We start from the raw sequence: 21,561 nt of genomic DNA, 5'->3' as shown, positions 1-21,561 counted from the left end.
ACAATTACAAGAAAAACAAAACAAGACAAAACTCAGATGAACTGGAATTTGAATCTAGGTCCCTTTGGATACAGTCCACTGCATTAATCACTAAGGGGTCTTTTTATGAAGGCGCGCTAGCTTTTAGCACATGCTAAATGCTAGACACCCATAGGAATATATGGGCATCTCTAGCGTTTAGCACACGTTACAAATGCTAGCGCGCTTTTGTAAAAGGATCTCTCTTCCTCAGCTACTCCTTTGACTTGCATCCTGCTTTGTTAAGAATGCTGATAATACCTGAAGCTGTCATAAAGCCTGGTATCCCCTTTTGGTTTCACTTTCAGGGGCAAGGGAGGAGGACAGCAGCCACTGAGGGATTAAGGAGGTGTCATGCCTTAATCCCTTAAGTGGACAGTTGCTCAATCAGGGCAATTTTATACCTTGGACATGCATGAAATATGTCATATGGATGTTTCTTCCCCTTCAGTAATCACTCTTGTGAGGCAGCTTGGGCAAAAGAAGTCATATTAATTGGTGTTTAAAAGTTTGGTTCAGTCATGTAAAGTGCAGGAATGTTATCTGGGTTTAATTGCTCAAGAATGTCTAGCTTTTGTTAGACTAAGAGTTTAAAAGGTCAGAGAGAAGTAATTATTTACCACATCTGGAGGCTATTGGGCATAGTGGATAATCTCGAGGGATCAACAAGCAAACAGTGTTAGAAGATAGTTTTAAAAAGATTAGGCTAATGTTGGTTAGAAGAAAATAGAGTAGATTTTAAATAATTCTAGATGAGTTAGATTTTGTCTTATAAGGAATTTAGATTTCTGTTTATTTTAGAATATGTTTTATTCTGTGTAATTAATAAGTTCTATTTCTATGTAGAATATCTTTTCAATTCAACTTTGTCTGACCTTTCAAGTGATATCTCTGCAAGTTTAAATAGATCATCTGGTTTGAATTATCCACAGTCCTAGTTAGGTGAAAAAGGTCAGGAAAAGTCAACTTTGTTTCTTGATGAATAGCTAGGAATGGTCCTGAAAGTAATAACAAACCATATCTGTATGCCATTAAGCAAAGATTGGCCCCTTAGCCCCTCAATGAACCTAAGTTATGAAGTTAGCTGGGAATTTAATCATAATAAAATGCCAAGAGATAGGTGCCACATTGTCTAGTCTGAGAGGCCCAGGTCATAGGTCAGTTAGGAAATGTCTGGAACCTATGTAACTGATATTTTGAACATATGTGTAGAGGTGATTAGTTCAAGGCAGGGTAATCATCTATTCTTTACCATCTGGAAAGTAAGGGGGGCTAGAGGGGTTTAGGAATAGTATATAACTGAGAGCAGAAGCAGCTTACATAGGAAGAAGAGAGAAGGAGAGAGCTAAGAAGAAGAGAAGGAGCTGAGACAGAAGCCATCAGATCCAGAGAGCTGAGAAAGAGAAGAAGAGACTTAGTGCTGATGTTCTACTTTGTTTGCTGGCAAATAAAGAAGATTTCTCTCTCATTCTGGTGTGTGCTGTTTGACTCCTGAAGTACCACAGATTCTGCTAACAATAGTGGTAATTCCTGCAACACTTGTACATCCAGATTTCAGGCCCTCCCTTCAAACCACATCCCTTTGCTAGTTAGATATACTGCAGGGTTGGATGTCCCCTTTCTGCCTTTGCAAAATTAGTACTTGGGCATTTCAAGCACATGGACGTCCATTTTGGTCTTCTGAGATGTCCATATTCTTCAAAAATAAGCACCTTAGAGGCACATTCTAGAAAGGGTGTGTATATGGCCAAATAAACATTAAAAAACCCAAACATATCCAGGCCATTATTTCAGAAGGGTCTATACGTGTATGGCCGAGGTGAAATTGCACATCTCGGTCATCTGGAAGAAAAATCATATGTTGTGAGCAGGATAGCAAGAGCACTACAGTGAGCAGGTGGAGGAGGAGACAGGAGGAAAGTTTTCCTCCCAGGGTAAGGGACCACACGTCCCAGATTCCTCCTGGAGGAAAAGTTCGCCCTCTGGTGGAGAAATGCTTGATAAGAGAGCAATATAGGAGAGAGAACCACAGTCCCCAGAAACCACCAGGGCAAGGTAAAACTCATGACTTGCAGGAAGCAGAGGGGCAAGGGAATGATTGGGAAATGTGTTCTAATCAAAGTGATGAGCAACTGCTGCAGGAGTCAGGGGGTGGAGGAGGCTATGGAGTGGGATACGAATGGGGTAGAGGAAGAGAAAGGGGGGGGGGGGAGTAGAGCTGATGGATATCTCCGCGCTAGCCTCCAAGGAAAAGGTAAAAGCTTTATGGGTCAGGTTGTGGCCAGACCGGTGTAAAAAGGGGGAAGAAAGCATAAAGTTTGGGAGGAAGCTGTGGAAGAGCCTTACTAACAAACTGCCTAAGGCACACGACAAGAAGCATTACTAGGGGAGTGGACTGTATTAAGTGAACCAGAGGGCAGGCTATCCAGGGTTTGAAAGCTAGGATTACTGTGGTGCCTGAAAACTCTATGTGTAGCGATATTGAGCACGGACTGTTACCTTGAGTATGGACTGTTATTCTTAAAACCTGAAGAGAAGGAATGAGATGGGGTTAACACACTGCTGATGTGAAGCAGGATTGTGTCAAATGTTTTCCTGAAAATAAATTGATTAAAGAACAATTCGCTTGGAGAGTTTATCACTGCCTTCTGGTTTTATTAACTGCAAAACTCCACCGGTTTCCTTTGCTGTCCTGGAGAGAGTGCAATACAGAGCCTACTTCCCCGGCACAGAACTCCAGCTACGCCCCAGGGAAGCAAGCCAAGCAGGAACCACCTGGGTCCCAGTTGGAAGGGAGACCAGGCATGACAATGTATAAACAGCAGATGTATGCCCAAGTATCAGAAATATGGCAGCATACATGGGTTTTTATCCCTGTTGACAGGTAAGGCATGCAGTCCATGGCAAAATGCAGTTACCTGTCCATCCCCCCATCAGGCAGCACCAAAAATGTCTATGTTGAAAAGATCACTTTTGAAATGCATGCATTTTCCCACCAGTAAAGGAACTGTGCTGAGGAAATATTGGCTATGTAGTCACATGTGTGAGGATAGTGCTTTGCTGTTTACCTTGTGTCCATTTATGGCGGATGGCCATGTAAATGGGTAGCTGTGTACTGTAGGTCTGGATCTAACATATGCACACCTGTGTGCCTTCAAACTGCACTTGTCAAGGTGGTAGAGCCATGACAATGTGTTTCTTGTTCTAAAATAAATAACGTCTTTGGCCATTCAGGAAACACATGCAAGATGGTAGCCAGGAGGGAGCAAACAGATGTTAGAAATTATTAGGAAAGGAATAAAAAATAAAGGAGAATATTATAATGACTCTTTATTGCTGCATGATGCAACCTCACCTTGAGTATTGTGTGCAATTCTAGGCCCCCTTTTACTAAGGCGCACTCATGTTTTTGGCACGTGCTAAAATTGCGGGGGGAATAAACGTTAGAGATGCCAATGCATTCCTATGGGTGTCTGTAACATTTAATGCACCCAAAATTTTAGCGTGTACTAAAAACATGAGCACGCCTTAGTAAGAGGGGGCTCTAGCCACTGCATATCAATAAAGATATAACAGAATTAGAAAAGGTACAAAGAAGGGCAACCAAAATAATTAAGGGAATTCTCACACGAAGAAAGGCTTAAGAGATTATAGCTCTTCAGCCTGGTAAAGATTTGGCTGAGGGGGGATATGATGGCAGTCTACAAAATCTTGAATGGAGTAGAATGGGTAAATGTAAATTGATTGTTTACGCTTTCAAAAAGTATAAAGACTAGGGGACAGTCCATGAAGTTATATGGTAATACTTTTACTATGAATAGGATAAAATATTTTTCATCCAAATAAAAAGGTTTATTTATTACAAATTTAAAGATCATTCAGGAAAATCTTTTGTACAGAAATAGGAAGCAAACAAAAAACAAAAGGAAAGTTATAGGTTAATTTACAAATAAATTCTTAGGAAAATAATATTTATGTGCTTCCATTCAGTTCCTCAATAATAGGGGGGAGGAGGGACAGAAATTACTAAAGAAAAATTACATTAACAATACAAAGAAATAAAAATGGGCTCAGTCTGAGCAATTTAGATATCTTTACCAATATTTAAGACAACCCTCCCCTCCTTGAGCTACTCTGGAGGGGGAACAAAAAAGTAGTCCAATGGGATGGATCAAATAAATATATCTCACAGATTGATATTTAATGATACATTTACATGGAAATTAAAAAAAAAAAAAGCTCCCAACTTCACTATTCCAGGACTAAGGAGGAGAAACGCATTTCTCCTCCTTTGAGACATCAGGAAAAATATTTGTTTTCAAAAACAAGGTTTTATCATGGTGCCTAAGAAACCACTCTTTATTTAATATTAAAGCAAAAGACACCAGTTGTTGCAGGAGTAACCATTTCTGATTCAGATCTTTCTGGAATGATACATCTAAAGCAAAAAACTATATTGGATGGCAAATATTATGGAGAGTTGGATGTTATTTGAGGCTGCCTGATATCAAGAAAATTTGGTCTGATGAGAACAGATTGTGTAGATACTTTTTATGGCACACTTTTGTAAGGCTTGGTAAAAGGGACACTTTTTTTAAAGATTATTATTTTTTTTGACTTATTGAACGATAATTAATGTGCTGTTTTCTTTGGTGGCCTTTTCTTCCGATTGTCGGGAGTTGTTTTCCACTGAAGTTTTTGCACTTCATTACACAGAGCCTGTGAGAGAAGCCCGATGTGAGCTGTAAGAGTGTGTTCAAGTATTTACTTGAAAAGCAGCTTTGGGTAGTTGAGGCTCAGTTATTCAATTGTGTACTAAATATAAGTGTTCTTTTTCTTAAGTCTTCAGTGGCAAATTTTCAAAAATTTGAGGGGTCCTTTTACTAAGGTGCGCTGAAAAATGGGCTGTGCTAGTGTAGTCATGTGTTGTGGGCGTGCACAGATCTATTTTTCAATGCACCTGTAAAAAAAGGCCTTTTTAAAATTTTTGCTGAAAATGGACTTAGCGGTAAGGTCTCCTGCATTAACCGTGTGCTAATCACCTACGCTCGTCAAGTCGGAGTTACTGCCCGATTTTTGCCACGCGCCAGAAAATCAAACATATAAACGGCAAGTGACTGACTCACCTGCAAATGCGCAGTAGAGTCGGAATGCTGACAGTGTAGAAGTCCAAGCCCCGCCTCCACCAACAGTACAGCCCAATAGGGAGAAGGGCTTGGACATGGGTGTGGAAATCGGAGGAGGAGGGAGCAGGGAGGGAAGGAGGGGGCGGAACTGAGGGAAACAGACGCTGGGGGGAGGGCAGGGGAGAGAGCAGGGTTGGGGGGGGAGGCCATAGGAAAACAAAAAACTAGCCCGTTGTTACGGGCTTAACGGCTAGTAAAATATATTTTCTGGCACACGTAGCAGACGCATGTCAAAGATGAAATTACCACATGGGCCACACAATAGCCGGGCGGTAACTCCAAATTGATGTGCATTGGGTGCACGGAGGCGCCTACGTGGCTTAGCAAAAGGGCCCCTGAATGTGGATACATCTAAAGCATCCATTTGCACAGAAACTTTGCTTCTTTGCTGACTTTGCTTCTTCCCAGTTGGTAAATAATAAGCAGAAACAATAGGAGGTAACAAATCTGAAGAAATCTGCAAAACTTCCAAAGCGCATCTTTTAAATAACTCACGTGTTGATACTTGAGGTAATTTTGGAAAGTTCAAAAAGCGCAAGTTAGCAGTCTGAGATTTATTTTCCATATCTCATATTCACTGAATCCTTTATCAAGATATTTTGGACCTCCTGGACCTGCTCCAGTCCCTTCTCCAAATGATTCACTCTAATCTAGTTACTTGTCACAAGTCCAATACACACTTTTCCACTTTAGTCTCAATCTGTTTGAAATTTTGAGAGATTTGATGAACAGGGGGAACCAACATTTTCCCCAATTCAGTCAAAGTCTCCCAGATAACTTCTAAATTTATAGTAGCAGGATCCAAAGAAAATAATGCGTTAACAACACACCTGCAGTTTCTTGGCATGCAGCTTGTGAAGTTCCCGACTCCTTACCAAATGTCACCATTTCTCCCTTCTGCAGACCTCATGGGGTCTGTTCCTGCACCAAAGAAACCACAGTCTTGATAGTTATGGCCTGCATTTCTCCAACAGTTGGAACTGCTCTGATCTTTGGAATACACTGCCGCGCAACCTAAGAACAATTCACAAACAAGCTTCCTTCCGCAAATTATTGAAGACCCATCTTTTCGAAAAAATTTACGGAAAGAGCCAAAACACATAGAGTCCACACTCACTAATCTTCAATGCGCCATATATCCACTTCTGATCTCTCATCCCCTGTAATCTCACATCACTCATACATTTACTCACAGAAAGATGTACACCATATGACTTTGTGACTTAATTCTGCCCTTTAAGCTTCCCATTGTCTCCTTCCAATGTTTCAATGTCTATGTCCCATTGTTACATTCTTAACGATACTTCGATTGTCTCGCATAACTCTGCACAATGTAATCCATAACCAAGTTGTAACATATTGTATTTCCATTATTCATATCATATTGTAAGCCACACTGAGCCCGCAAAAAGGTGGGAAAATGTGGGATACAAATGCAATAAATAAATAAATAAATAAATCTCTATACCTCCAAGGGAGCCAGCTCCAACAACTTTGGAAGGAACCCTAGCTCCCTCTGCAACAAAATCCAGAAGACTGGAATATAGTGGTTGCAGTGATGGAAGTCTTAATTCTAGGCTTAGGGTAGTTTCAATCCCTGGAGAAATGGCCATAGCACCTGCTTCCAGACACTGCTAAAGCGAGCCTAATGCTCTGGACTCCAATATCTTAGTACAGTGCACAAAAGAGTCAATAGGTTCTAGCTTGGGTGTCTCGCTGGGCTCAGAGGTGTTTAGCCATAGTAATTGAAGATAAGGAAAGTGCTCTGAACTCTACTCAGACTGCTAGCACCATCTTAACTCCACCCCCCTGCCCAATGAATAGTTAAGCTCTGGAACTCATTGCCAGAGATTGTGGTTAAAGTAATGAGCGTATCTGAGTTTTAAAATGATTTGGACAAGTTCCTAGAGGAAAAATCCATAAACTGCTATTAATGTTGACATGGAAAAATCCACTACTTCTTCTTAGGGTAGCATGGAATCTTGTCACTCTTTGGGATTCTGCCAGGTACTTGTCACTTGGATTGGCCACTTTTGGAAGCAGGATACTAGTCTAGATGGACCTGTGGGCTGACCCAGTATGGCAATATGTTCATATGTTCTTAGTTTGGAAAGGGGAGCAACCTCTTCACAGCTCTTATTATTAGCAAAGAGAATTGCTTTTCCAGCAGCAACTCAGAAGATCTAGGAAGAAATCCGCATGTCCCTGGTGAGGTACGAATAGCCATATGTCCCCCATGCACCCCTCCCCTGGCCTTCTTTATACAGAAACATGACCCCTACCAATAGTTGTGCAAGACTACCACTAGACTGCACTGGAAGGATAGGAGCTACTGGGGTCACTCTTGCCTAGGGAATCCTTAGACCACCAGGGACGAAAGGTACTGGCATGAAGGTGGGGGTGAGATAAATCTTTGGGGTGGCTCTTGATTGGGGGGTGGTCTGGCCTGGAAGTCATGGCTGGGAGCATCAACCCGTGAGTTTGGTAATTCTCAGTTGCTAGAATAACACTGCTTGCAGAGTGGATCACAAGTAGAGTTATTTACCATGGTAGTCAGCAACCTGTGGGACAGGGACATAGTTTCAGAAGGGTCTGGGTGTGCATAGGCCCACTCATTCTTGGCTCAGGCCCAACCAGTGTGGTGGACAATGAGAACCCCAGAGCACCTCAGCGGCGGCTACCTTGTTCCCTTATCTCCCTTTCCTCTGTCCCCAGATTCAGCGTCTACCCCCCTCTCTGAACCACTCCTCTCTCTGCTTTATGTGAGAATTGCTGGTGGTGGTGCAATTCACATCTACTGCCAGCACTGGCCCCACAAGCTTCCCTTTGCCTTGTCCCATCAGAGAGGTAGCTGGAAGTAATGTTGTGAGGGTGGGATGTTGAAGAGGCAAGACTGCTGGACTGGCGCAGGCAGCAGTTGTGAACTGCAGCTGCCACTGATGGTTCTCAGGTAGAGCGGAGAGGGGAATGGGGTTCTGCGAGAGGGGGAGTTGCCAGACCATGGGTGGGGGAGGGACATATGCTGGACATGGGAGCAGAGGAGAAGGAGAGAGATGCAGGTCAAAAGGTGGTGAAGTTGGTTGTGGTGGTGAGGTGATGGGTGGGAGGGGGAGTTTTGGAAGGGCCCATCCTTGTTTACTCTGTGCCCACCCAAGATGGCAGGTCTGGCTACATCTCTGGTGAGTCAGAAGAAAATCTGTGAAGGCAGATTTTGTAGAGCATCTAAGTCAGAAAAGGAACATCCAGGTTAGGATATTCAAAATTTCCCAGGTATTTCACAAAAGGCCCACTAAACGCAAAGCGTTTTATAAAATATGTGGGAGAACATTTAGGGGGTCTTTTACTAAAGCTTAGCTTGAGTTATCTGCAGCAGGGCCCATAGGAATAAAATGGGCCCTGCTGCAGATAACTTGAGCTAAGCTTTAGTAAAAGACCCCCATAGGGAGTACACATCTATTGTGCAGCATGTCCAGTAGGAGCAGCCATTTTTACAAATAAACACATTAAAAAAAAAAAAACTGGCATCATTTGAGGTGTTATACATTGAAGTGTTAGTATTTACAATTTATTAAACCCCTTTATTAAACCTATGGCAGTTAACATTTTTGACAGCACTGTCTGCTGCAGGCTGAATTAGGGCCATATGTTCAGTGTTGGGCCTTATCTGGGTACCGACACTGAATATCCGGTTCTTTGGAAACCCCAGGAAGGTATCCAGGTATGGCCAATATTCAGTGCCTGTACCCAGATAACTCTCCAGTCAAATTAGGACTGCTATTTGTGTGGTCCTGTTTTCCCAGATAGTTATCCAGGCACCAGCAATGAATATTGGTACCCAGATAACTTTCAGGTCTGCCCCTGGGCCACCCTGGCACTAACTGGATAGTGTTGTAGCATTCAGTGCTAATATTCAGCAGCACTATCCAGTTAAGTGCTGCTGAAAGTTAATGGTGGGACCAGCCAGGATGATTATTTTGAATATCTAACCCTTATTCTTCTAAAGTGACCTCTGTAATCACATAGGAGGTAATTTATCATTCTGTCCAGGGACAATCCCAAAGCTAGGAAAAAAATAGAAGGAAGCCTAAAGGACAGATACAAGGAACACAGATTCGCTAATTCACAAATGTTTGAGTTGCATTATGAATGCTACCAGAAAGAATTGTACAAAGTGCAGTATTATTCATGTTCAGTAAAACTGAATGTTCTGCAATCTATCACTAATTCAGCTGCTGTTGGCACTTCAAGGATACCCCTGTTGACTGTGGAAGCTATAGAGTAGGACTATTTGTGTAAATTAAGCTCTCCTTTAGAAATTTGGAAGGGGATATTCCCCTTTAGAAATTTCAAAAGAGATATTCTAATGTATTGGTGAGGGCAGTTTCCAATATAAAAACCTCTGTTGGGAGCTGTTATATGTTCTTTTTTTTTTTAATCTTTCTTATCTGCAGCTATAATAAAGTATCAAATGCTCAAGGATATAGCACTTTGACTTCTGGGAGATGGGTTCTAAATAACAAACCAATCATGGACAAAATTAAAACGAGGATTGTTCCTTCTCTCTCTTCCACAAGAATAGTTAGAACTTGAAGAGTGAGCTCCTAGACTTCCTGGAACGTGATCATTGGATCAGGAGACCTAGGAGTTGAAATAAGATGACCTTGGGGTTTTGAGGAAGCGTTTTCTACCTCTGAGAATTGTTCTGTGATGGGTAAGGATTCTGAAGAGGAATAATTGGACTTCTAGGAGAGGGTCCTAAGGGGCAAGGTGGTGTGAGGATGGAAGTGGAGGAGGGTCTTGGACTTTTGGATTTTTTCCCCCATGTCCCCTATACGCTTGTGGAGTCTGTAAGGAAAAATATAGTTTTGGGTTTGCCCATGTGGATTCTCTAGTAACTCCAGGGGCTGAGGGGAGATATGATAAAGGTCTATAAAATAATGAGTGGAATGGAATGGGTAGATGTGAATCGATTGTTTACTCTTTCCAAAAATACTAGGACTAGATGGCAAGCAATGAAATTACAAAGTAGTAAATTTAAAATTAATCTGAGAAACTATTTCTTCACTCAACGTGTAATTAAACTCTGGAATTCGTTGCCAGAGAATGTAGTACAAGCACTTAGCTTAGTGGTGTTTAAAAAAGGTTTGGATAGCTTCCTAAATGAAAAGTCCATAAGCCATTATTAAGATGGACTTGGGGAAAATCCACTGCTTATTTCTAGGATAAGCAACATAAAGTGTATTGTACTGTTTTGGGATCTTGTCAGGTACTTGTGAACTGAATTGACCACTGTTGGAAACAGGATGCTGGGCTTGATGGACCTTTGGTCTGTCCCAGTATGGCAATACTTATGTACTCCATGGATTTCAAGGAGTGAAATAGTAATGAGTGACTATCAGGCTTATTTTTGAAAGAGAAGGGCGCCCATCTTCCGACCAAATTGGGCATCCTTCTCTCAGGGTCGCCCAAATTGGCATAATCGAAAGCCGATTTTGGGCGTCCTCAATTACTTTCTGTCGCGGGGATGACCAAAGTTCCCGGGGGCGTTTTGGAGGCGTAGCTAAGGCGGGACTGGGGCGTGCTGAACAGATGGGTGTCCTCGGCCGATAATGGAAAAAAGAAGGGCGTCCCTGACTAGCACTTGGCCGACTTTACTTGGCCCATTTTTTTCACGACCAAGCCTCAAAAATGTGCCCGAACTTACCAGATGACCCCCGGAGGGAATCGGGGATGACCTTCCCTTACTCCCCCAGTGGTCACCAACCCCCTCCCACCCTAAAAAAAAACTTTAATTTTTTTTTGCCAGCCTCAAATGTCTTACCCAGCTCCCTGACAGCAGTATGCAGGTCCGTGGAACAGTTTTAGTGGGTGCAGTGTACTTCAGGCAGGCAGACCCAGGTCCATCCCCCCCTACCTGTCACACTTGTGGTGGTAAATGGGAGCCCTTCAAAACCCACCCAAAACCCACTGTACCCACATGTAGGTGCCCCCCTTCACCTGTAAGGGCTATGGTAGTGTTGTACAGTTGTGGGGAGTAGGTTTTGGGGGAGTGTTGGGGGGCTCAGCACCCAAGGTAAGGGAGCTTGCATCTGGGAGCAATTTCTGAAGTCCACTGCAGTGCCCCCTAGGGTTCCCAGTTGGTGTCCTGGCATGTGAGGGGGACCAGTGCACTATGAATGCTGGCTCCTCCCACAACCAAATGGCTTGGATTTGGTCGTTTCTGAAATGGGTGTCCTTGGTTTCCATTATCACCGAAAACCAGGGACAATTATCTCTAAGGACGACCATCTCTAAGGTCGACCTAATGTTGGGATTTGGGCATCCCTGACCGTATTATCGAAACGAAAGTTGGACGCCCATCTTGATTCGATAATACGGGTTTCCCCACCCCTTTGCGGGGACATCTTTAGAGATGGGCGCCCTTAGAGATGGTTGTCCCCGTTCGATTATGCCCCTCTATGTGAGCCTAGAGTGAGGAGGTTGAGGGGAAAACCTTTTGCAGGTCCCTAGAAGTTCAGAGAGCCTTGGGGGGGGGGGGGGGGGGGGTCTGAAGTTATAGAAGAGGATTCTGCTACAAAAGGAGATAATTCCTGTTCCAGCAGCATAAGAGAGGAATAAAACAGAGTGTGTTTCAGAATGTAACTATTCTACCAGCTTGATGATCTGCCTCAATGAACTGGTTTTCTGATATTTTGTTTTTTTTCATTTCACTCAGTAAAGATTTGTACTTCTGTTCAGCCAAGCCTTGTTTGGACAATCCAAGTTACTAATGTGAGTGGTTTGAAAACTTCTCGTAAAATGAAAGTCCATTGATGTAGAGCCCTCAAAGTAATCTTCCCAGCTATTCCCTGACTGGAGACTGTTTACCTGTACCACACCCTGGATACTTATGAATAAAGGTACCCAGGTATTACAGTTGGAACATAAGCTGGAGTTTAGAGAGTTTACTGGCATACTACTAGAGGAAAGGCCACTCTATGGCATGGGCTTTGGAAGTCAAACCTCTCTCCTTCCCTCAGCAGAAAACCCACACTGAGCAGTGAGTCGAAAGCTTGGCTTTGGTACTAAATGTGAAGCCTTCAGACTTGGGGCAGGGTTACATGCGACTATTTTGATTTATAATGGTATGAGGTAGCATTATGATTATTAATATCCTTATATTTTCTTGTTAGTTGTCACTGTTATAGATGAATGCAGATGCTTTCCTTTGCTACAGTTGTTTTTGGTTTGTTGGAAATGTTGACAAGATGAACTAGAAAAACAATGCTGTACTTAGATAAATTGTGAGGATGTTATTTGAAAGCATGATGTTACAGAAAGAGCTAAAAAAAAAATGATAACCATAGGGTGAGGAAACAGCTGAAAGCAAAGGAATAAAGAATACTAACATCTAACCTCTTAATGCCAAAATAAAATGATAGATACTACCTAGGAATGGAACAACAGTATTTGACCTTCTTCACAAGAAGATAAATAGAGGCTTATAGCTACAAGGACAAATGTAACGTTAATTCATTAGAGACTTCAAATGTATTTACCCTTGAGAGAATTCCAAGGCCTAGTACACTGATAGTGTGGAACATAATGAATGCTTTTGCCAAAACATACTTTAGATATGAGACAGTTTTGTATTTTTTTTTTCCAGGGGAAGTCCAAGACGATACCTTGTTTTAATCCCAACACTTTATTACCAGGTAGGTGTTTTTCCATGCATTATGTGCTATACATGAAAACATGCCGCTGATAAACGTTTCATTGTTGGGCTCATGAATGCATAGTTATAATTTGAAGATTACTGGAACTCAAGGTTTCCTGAAGATGCTCAGTTTTGAGTGTTTATTCTGTGTATGAAGAATTCACTATGGGGTCCTTTAACTAAAGCTTAGTGTGTGTTAACGGAATTAGCATGTGCTAAATTCTAAGAAGCCCATAGGTATAAAACAGTCTTCTTAGCATTTAGCGCGTGCTAAGCTTTAGTAAAAGGGCCACTATGTTTTGCTTTTAGGGACCAGTTCTTTAAATAGGGTGCCAACATTTAGGCCAAGAATGCACATAAATGACCAGAATACTGGCACATATGTGTTTAAATGCCAATATTCTGGTTACATGCTATGTTGTTCTATTTATTTATTTATTTTTAGCGCTTGATATACCAACAAGTGATCCCTGAGGCGATTATGCGAGTTACAATTTCTATTGCAGGTACTTTGCATTCTATAAAATGGCGCCTAAATGTGATGGCATGTAGTTTGAAAGTAGGCGTATATATGGATGGAGTCTGGATGGAATGTGGTCAGGGTACGCAGTGCATACCTGTAAATTATAGAATGCTATAATTTAATCTGTGTGGGATTTTGTTTTTTTAGCAATATAGGCACAAGCATTTATTTCAGCTCTATGGCTGGTATAAATGGTCATGGCTAAGCTATACTTGCGTATTATCACAGCACACTAGGTGCAAAGGGGCTGATATGCAGACTGCAGGAGGTAGTCAGACTGCCTCCGATGGTTGGCACTGAGCCTGGATATTCAATGCCGGGCTGTTTCTGGTGACCAACTTTGAATATCTGGCTGTTTTTTTGGCCTGTTTCAACGTAACCGGCCAGGTCGTTATTCGGCATTGGCTGGTTAAGTTGAAACCAGCCAAAGATAGGCCTGCTATTTTGTTGGTCTAATTTGGCCACCAAGCTTACCTGGCTATTGGCGGATAGCTGGTTATATCCAGTGCTTTTTTTGTAGAAAAAAAGGTGATGGTACTCATTATGGGCAGGGTCACCACATATGGCTCCACCCCTATGATAGCCACACCCACATTAACCACACCCCCTATACCAGCCATGGCGCATATAAACAGACATCATTGAAAATATTATAGTACTATAGGAGAAAAAAATAACGTGATTTTTTTCATTATAAATAATCTCTGTAAGCTCTTACAGCTCCAGTATACCCAGTGCAAAATAAGACAGCCAATGTAAATTCTCAAATTGGACATATTACAAACACTAAAATGAAAATAAAATGATTTTTTTCTACCTTTGTTGTCTGGTGACTGTTTTTCTTTCCATATTGGTCCCAGTCTGTGATTCTGCTTTCTTTTGTTTTCGCTTAACTCTTCTGTGCCATTTGTCATTTTTGTCTCCTTTTTCTTTGCTTTCTTCAATATTTTTCAGGCTCTCTCTGTCCAGATTTAATTCATTCTTACTATCCATTCTTTAATTTCCTTCATCTACCTGTGGCTTTTCATCTTTTCCTCACCCTTGTTCTCCCCATGCCCCTTCCTCTTATTCTCCAGTCTTTCTCTATTCCCCTTTTCCATCCAGCAGCTCTGCTTTCTCTCCCCATCCTTCCAGTGTCTCCCCTATTTCTTTCTGCATTCTTCCATCCAGCGTCTTCCCTCTTTCTCTCCCCATCTTTCCGTTTTCCCTCTCTCTCTCCCCATCCTTCCATCTGTTTTTCCCCCTCTCTCTCTCCCCATCCTTCCATCTGTTTTCCCTCTCTCTTTCCCCATCCTTCCATCTGTTTTCCCCTCTCTCTTTCCCCATCCTTCCATCTGTTTTTCCCTCTCTCTCCCCAATCCTTCCATCTGTTTTTCCCTCTCTCCCCCCATCCTTCCGTCTGTGTTTTTCCCTCTCTCTCCCCATCCTTCCATCTGTTTTTCCCCTCTCTTCCCAATCCTTCCATCTGTTTTTCCCCTCTCTCCCCAATCCTTCCATCTGTTTTTTCCCTCTCCCCATCCTTCCATCTGTTTTCCCCTCTCTCTCCCCAATCCTTCCCTCTGTTGTTTTCCCTCTCTCTCTCCCCAATCCTTCCCTCTGTTGTTTTCCCTCTTTCTCTTTCCCCAATCCTTCCCTCTGTTGGTTTCCCTCTTTCTCTTTCCCCAATCCTTCCCTCTGTTGGTTTCCCTCTCTCTCTGTCTCTCTCCCCAATCCTTCCCTCTGTTGGTTTCCCTCTTTCTCTCTCTCCCCAATCCTTCCCTCTGTTGGTTTCCCTCTTTCTCTCTCTCCCCAATCCTTCCCTCTGTTGGTTTCCCTCTTTCTCTCTCCCCCCAATCCTTCTCTCTTTCTCTCTCTCCCCAATCCTTCCCTCTTTCTCTCTCTCCCAATCCTTCCCTCTGTTGGTTTCCCTCTCCCTGCCAAGTTTCCCGTGAACGGCGCGAAGTCGCGACGCACGCGGTATCAGCCCCTATTTCCGGCCGCTGCTGCTTCTCCTGTTGAGCAGCAGCGGCCGCTACACAAAGAAAGAGATTTTTTTAAAAAATTCAAACCTGGCTGAAACGCGGCACCCCGGCACTGTAGACACCCATTAGGCATTGGCTGTTGCCCCGCAGCTGCTTCTCCTCTTGCCTCTACGTCACTGCCCCTGGAGGAAGACCCCGGAGGAGCACAGTGACGTAGAGGCAAGAGGAGGAGCGGCTGCGGGGCAACAGCCAATGCCTAATGGCCGTCTACAGTGCCGGGGTGCCGCGTTTCAGCCAGGTTTGAATTTAAAAAAAAAATCTTTTTCTTTGTGTAGCGGCCGCTGCTGCTCATCAAGAGAAGCAGCAGCGGCCGGAAATGGGGGCTGGCACTGCGTGCGGGACATGGACTCACAGGGTGGGGGGAGCAAAAAAAAAAGGTGCCGGTACGCCGTACCGTTGCGTACCGGCACAAAAAAAGCACTGGTTATATCACATAATATAATCGGCTATCCGCTAAGCACTAACCAGCGATATTCAGCGGGAGATAACTGGCTATCTCCCGATGAATTATTTGCAGATAGCTGGTTAAGTAGTTTTAAATATCGGGAGGCTACTTTCCTTTGCAGACTAAGCTCTAGATAGGTGCTTCCTTGGTGCCTAAAACTAGTTGCCTCTTTATAGAATTGCCCTCTTTGTGCCCCACTAACATTAACATCCATGGATAAAGAACAGACTATTTTTTTATTATTACCATATCACAGTGTAACTTTTTTTCCATTTAATTTCATTCTTCATCTCAGATTTATTCTTGCTGTTTCTGAAGGAATGAAGGTGCTACCATGCTATTCCATCAAAAAAAAAATTCCTTTCTTGTCAGTTTTCTGTATACTGCAAAACTATAGTCAGGTTTATTGAGGTATAGTATGTCCTTCCACTTTGCATATTTACCTGGCTAAACATGCAACAGTGGCAAAAAAGACAAATGAAAAGGAATGTGTGACAGAAGATAAATTACTCTCTTTCTCCATATTTGCTTGTCTTGCTAAACAAGGAATGGGGTAATATTCAGCCCACAGCGGTAAGCGGTTTGTAAGCCGTTCCCAGTTATGGGCTGAACTAACCCCAGATATTCAATGCAGGGGCATACGTGGCTCCCAGTATTAAATATCTGGGTATGAGCACTGACCTGGAAGTTAAATGGGCACTGGCCAGGCTAGATTCTATATATAGTGCCTAAAACAAAATTGACTCTGAAAAAAACACTATTCAATAAGTTCCGCTTCAAGTTCCGCGCGGTTTATAGAATAGCACGTACGCCCAGGAATCACAGCTAACTTTAGACATGACCATTTGTACCAACTGAAACATGGTGCAAACGGAAGTGCTTACATTAGGTGTGTATCCCCATTATTCTATAACAACATCGCTACATTTTAGGAATGCCCCTATTATGCCCGTGACCCTCCTAATTCCACACCCCCTTTCAGATCATGCATAAATGCAAATTAAATCTAATTAGTGCCAATAATTGCTTGTTAGCCAAATATTGGTGCTAATTAGCTATTATTCAATTAAATTGCGTGCACAAATTGGGCATGTGCCCAAATTTGCACATGCAATTTTTGTCGGCTTTTATAGAATTAGGGAGAAAGTTAGGACAGCCTTTTTGTTGTCCTAACTTTATGCGCTTGCTTAGCTGGTTAGCGGACTGAATATTACTGATAACCAGCTAAGTGCTGGCTCCTTCCAAGCTTTACCCCTGCCTGTTAGTGGCAATGTTCAGCAGCATTACCTACTTAAGTGCCACTGAATATAAGTGGCTGACCAATTCAGCGGGGTTTAACCAGGCAGGAGCCTCTCCTGCCTAGTTAAACCCTTTAGAATATTGACCCCAAAAGCATTAAAGGGTCCTTTTACCAAGCCGCACTAAAAAGTGGCTGGCAATAGTTTTAGCGCATGGGTTTCCTGTGTGCTCCGGCCACTTTATACCATAAGTGTAAAACCCCTTGTTTTCAATTGAGGCAGTAAATGGCCACGTGTGCTAATAAAAACATGGGCACGTGGCTATTTACTGCCTGATCCTTTATTGCCTCCTATTTTGGAGGTGGTAAGGGCTCATGAGCTACTCATGTGGTAATCGGGCGGCATTCGGCAACAGCCATGCGCTGCCCATTACAGCTGGGCGTGTCCCCTAGAAAATAAAATGTATTTTCTGCCCACGGTAAATGGTGTGTGCTGAACACAGTACTACTGCCTGGATGTGCCCAGCAGTAGTGCTGTTTTCCCCATGAGGTAACCCTCCTGCCCTTTAGTAAAAAGGCCACTAAAAGCCCTATTTACTAAAGTGTGCTAAGTATTTAACATAGAATTAACACAGGCCTACACTGACACATGCTAGTTTTGTCATTTTCGTGCATTAATTCCCAATGAACTTACATTGAATGAGGCTTGGAGTAGGCAGAAAATGGGCAGGGACTACATCATACAGTTAACACGGAGATAGTTACCATGTGTTAACTAACACAGCAGATAATGCGTGGAAACGAGTCTGTTCAAAACACCAAAGTAAATAGATATATCAACCTTTCCAGATTAAACCACAGTGCCTCCTCCATGCCTCATAAGTCATGCAGTTCTGTCACTTTAATATTATATTGTTTTTTTATATATTTGAAGAGCAAATCTATAACGGTTCTCACATTTATGCACTACTAGCATGTGTAAATGTACAAAATATCAGCACATAAGTGGCAGCAAAGTGACTAAGTTCTAAGGGGTGAATTCTATATATGGCATTGAACAAAATCGGCGCTGAAAGCAATATTCTATAAGCCATGCTTAAAGTTAGGCACAGTTTATAGAATAGCACTTATACCCAGGAATCACACCTAAGTTTAGGTGCAGCCATTTGCACCAACTGAAAAGTGATGCAAATGTAAGCGCCTAATTTAGGCGCATATCCCCGTTATTCTGTAACATAAGTACATAAGTACATAAGTACATAAGTAATGCCATACTGGGAAAAGACCAAGGGTCCATCGAGCCCAGCATCCTGTCCACGACAGCGGCCAATCCAGGCCAAGGGCACCTGGCAAGCTTCCCAAACGTACAAACATTCTATACATGTTATTCCTGGAATTTTGGATTTTTCCAAGTCCGTTTAGTAGCGGTTTATGGACTTGTCCTTTAGGAAACCGTCCAACCCCTTTTTAAACTCTGCTAAGCTAACCGCCTTCACCACTTTCTCCGGCAACGAATTCCAGAGTTTAATTACACGTTGGGTGAAGAAAAACTTTCTCCGATTTGTTTTAAATTTACTACACTGTAGTTTCATCGCATGCCATCTAGTCCTAGTATTTTTGGAAAGCGTGAACAGAAGCTTCACATCCACCTGTTCCACTCCACTCATTATTTTATATACCTCTATCATGTCTCCCCTCAGCCGTCTCTTCTCCAAGCTGTATAGCCCTAGCCTCCTTAGTCTTTCTTCATAGGGAAGTCGTCCCATCCCCGCTATCATTTTAGTCGCCCTTCGCTGCACCTTTTCCAATTCTACTATATCTTTCTTGAGATGCAGCGACCAGAATTGAACACAATACTCAAGGTGCGGTCGCACCATGGAGCGATACAACGGCATTATAACATCCTCACACCTGTTTTCCATACCTTTCCTAATAATACCCAACATTCTATTCGCTTTCTTAGCCGCAGCAGCACACTGAGCAGAAGGTTTCAGTGTGTTATCGACGACGACACCCAGATCCCTTTCTTGGTCCGTAACTCCTAACGTGGAACCTTGCATGACGTAGCTATAATTCGGGTTCTTTTTTCCCATATGCATCACCTTGCACTTGCTCACATTAAACATCATCTGCCATTTAGCCGCCCAGTCTCCCAGTCTCGTAAGGTCCTCTTGTAATTTTTCACAATCCTGTCGTGATTTAACGACTTTGAATAACTTTGTGTCATCAGCAAATTTAATTACCTCGCTAGTTACTCCCATCTCTAAATCATTTATAAATATATTAAAAAGCAGCGGTCCTAGCACGGACCCCTGAGGAACCCCACTAACTACCCTTCTCCATTGTGAATACTGCCCATTTAACCCCACTCTCTGTTTCCTATCCTTCAACCAGTTTTTAATCCACAATAGGACATTTCCTCCTATCCCATGACCCTCCAATTTCCTCTGTAGCCTTTCATGAGGTACCTTGTCAAACGCCTTTTGAAAATCCAGATACACAATATCAACTGACTCCCCTTTGTCCACATGTTTGTTCACTCTTTCAAAGAACTGAAGTAAATTGGTCAGGCAAGATTTCCCCACACAAAAGCCATGCTGACTTGGTCTCAGTAATCCATGTCCTCGGATGTGCTCTGTAATTTTGTTTTTAATAATAGCCTCTACCATTTTCCCAGGCACCGACGTCAGACTCACCGGTCTATAATTTCCCGGAATACCCCTGTTCCATCCATGACCTTCCCTTTTTCGTGCCTCTTTAAAAAAGTTTTTTTTTTTACTTGTGTGTAAAATTTAGGCGCAGATCCCATGCCTAAATGTATGCATGTAAGTTCAAATTAAATATAATTAGTGCCAATAATTCAAGTTTCAGGTTTATCATTCATTTACTGTCCCACCCTATGGAAGACCTTCTGGGTGGATTACAATTTGAAAAATGGAGAAACAAAAGAGTAGAATGGGATTTAGACATGACTCAAGATAGGAGGTAGAACTACAATGATAGATAGGGCAGTGGGAGAGGGGGAAAACAAGAGAGAATGCCACAAGTATCTTTGAGATTCTCCCGGTAAAACACTAGGCATGCATAAGAGATTTAGTGGTATGCATCATGGAAAAGTGATGTCTGTAAGCGAAGAGAGATGGAGAGACAGTTCCAAAGTTAGCGTCCTTGTATGCTAAAAATAACATGTCTAGTGTGATCATGGGTTATTTCTCAGTGACTGGGTACTATTAATTGATTGTGTTGTACAGATTGTAATGTTCATGCTGAGCAGTAAAAAATGAGGTGGCAGAAGAGATAAAGAGGTTTTTCAGCTTGAAAAGTTTTAAAAATAAACAGTAGAATTTTATAGGTAATACAATGGGTGACAAGGAGCCATTGAGCCTCTACAAGATATGGGGTAACATGATCATATTTGTGTGAGTTAGAAATTAGATGTATATTCTGTAGGTGGTGAAAATCTTTGATCCGAAGTCCTTTATAGAGGGAATTGCAGTAATCTAGTTGGCAAATGACTAATGAATGAACCAGTATATTCAATGCTGTTGGGAGAATCAGTGAGCGGATAGAACGAATATGACGCAGTTTGTAAAAAGAGCATCTAATGACCTGAGAGATTTGTGGGAGAAATGATAAGTTGGAATCCACAAGTATTCTGGGTATATGGACAATATCAACCTGGAGCACAAGAGTGTTTGCAAGGAAAATTGGTGTGGATAGAGTAGGGCCTAGTTTATGTTGAAAAAATATGGTTTTAAATTTATTTATTTTATTTATTAGGATTTATTTACTGCCTTTTTGAAGGAATTCGCTCAAGGCAGTGTACAGTAAGAATAGATCAAACATGAGCAATAGGCAATTACAGCAGTAAAAATATTCTTAAACAACACAAAGTATGGCATGGTATACTACTTACAATGTCAACACAATACGTAATAGAACATTATAATTGATAGTGATGGGTAAAGCAAAGATGGAACATATAGATAGGTAATAGAGTAAGAGAAGTTAGAGAATAAGGTGTCTAATTTAAAGAAAGATGCAAATGAGGTCAGAGAGATGGTTAAATATTATCTCAGCTAGGGTAGGAGTGGATAAACATGTCCTGTTGCAGTATGTGCATCCCGAGTCACTCCTTATGTGTGTGAGTGAGACTAACAAGTTAGTTACTTCTTCCATTAAAGGTCTGGTTGAAGAGCCAAGCTTTCACCAATTATTTGTTTGGATTGAGAGCTAATCTGTGTTTATTGAGCCAATCTGAGATCTGAACAAGTTTGTGATTGACAGTACAAATTTTGATTTGAGAACAAGCGTCTAAAGGATAAGCACTTGGATATCATCAGCGTACACATATGTGGTCATGTCAAGGGATTGTATTAGGGTCAATAGAGGAGCCAAGAAAATGTTCAATAATGTTGGGGATAGAATAGACCCT

General features: G+C 42.2%; 1 protein-coding gene across 2 annotated transcripts in view; it reads left to right on the top strand.

Moving 5' to 3' along the window:
• The window catches only part of CA8 (carbonic anhydrase 8), a 181,482-nt gene that overhangs the window by 90,217 nt on the left and 69,704 nt on the right, over positions 1-21,561 (top strand). For both annotated transcript variants that reach the window (XM_030214821.1, XM_030214814.1), the window contains exon 6: positions 12,850-12,898. In XM_030214821.1, the coding sequence (XP_030070681.1) occupies positions 12,850-12,898 (49 nt within the window). The remainder of the gene's footprint in view (positions 1-12,849; positions 12,899-21,561) is intronic.

Source organism: Microcaecilia unicolor, chromosome 1, assembly GCF_901765095.1.
Source record: "Microcaecilia unicolor chromosome 1, aMicUni1.1, whole genome shotgun sequence".
Classification (NCBI taxonomy): domain Eukaryota; kingdom Metazoa; phylum Chordata; class Amphibia; order Gymnophiona; family Siphonopidae; genus Microcaecilia; species Microcaecilia unicolor.
The sequence above is the reverse complement of the archived record's forward strand: the minus strand, read 5'-3'. Positions and strand labels throughout refer to the sequence as shown.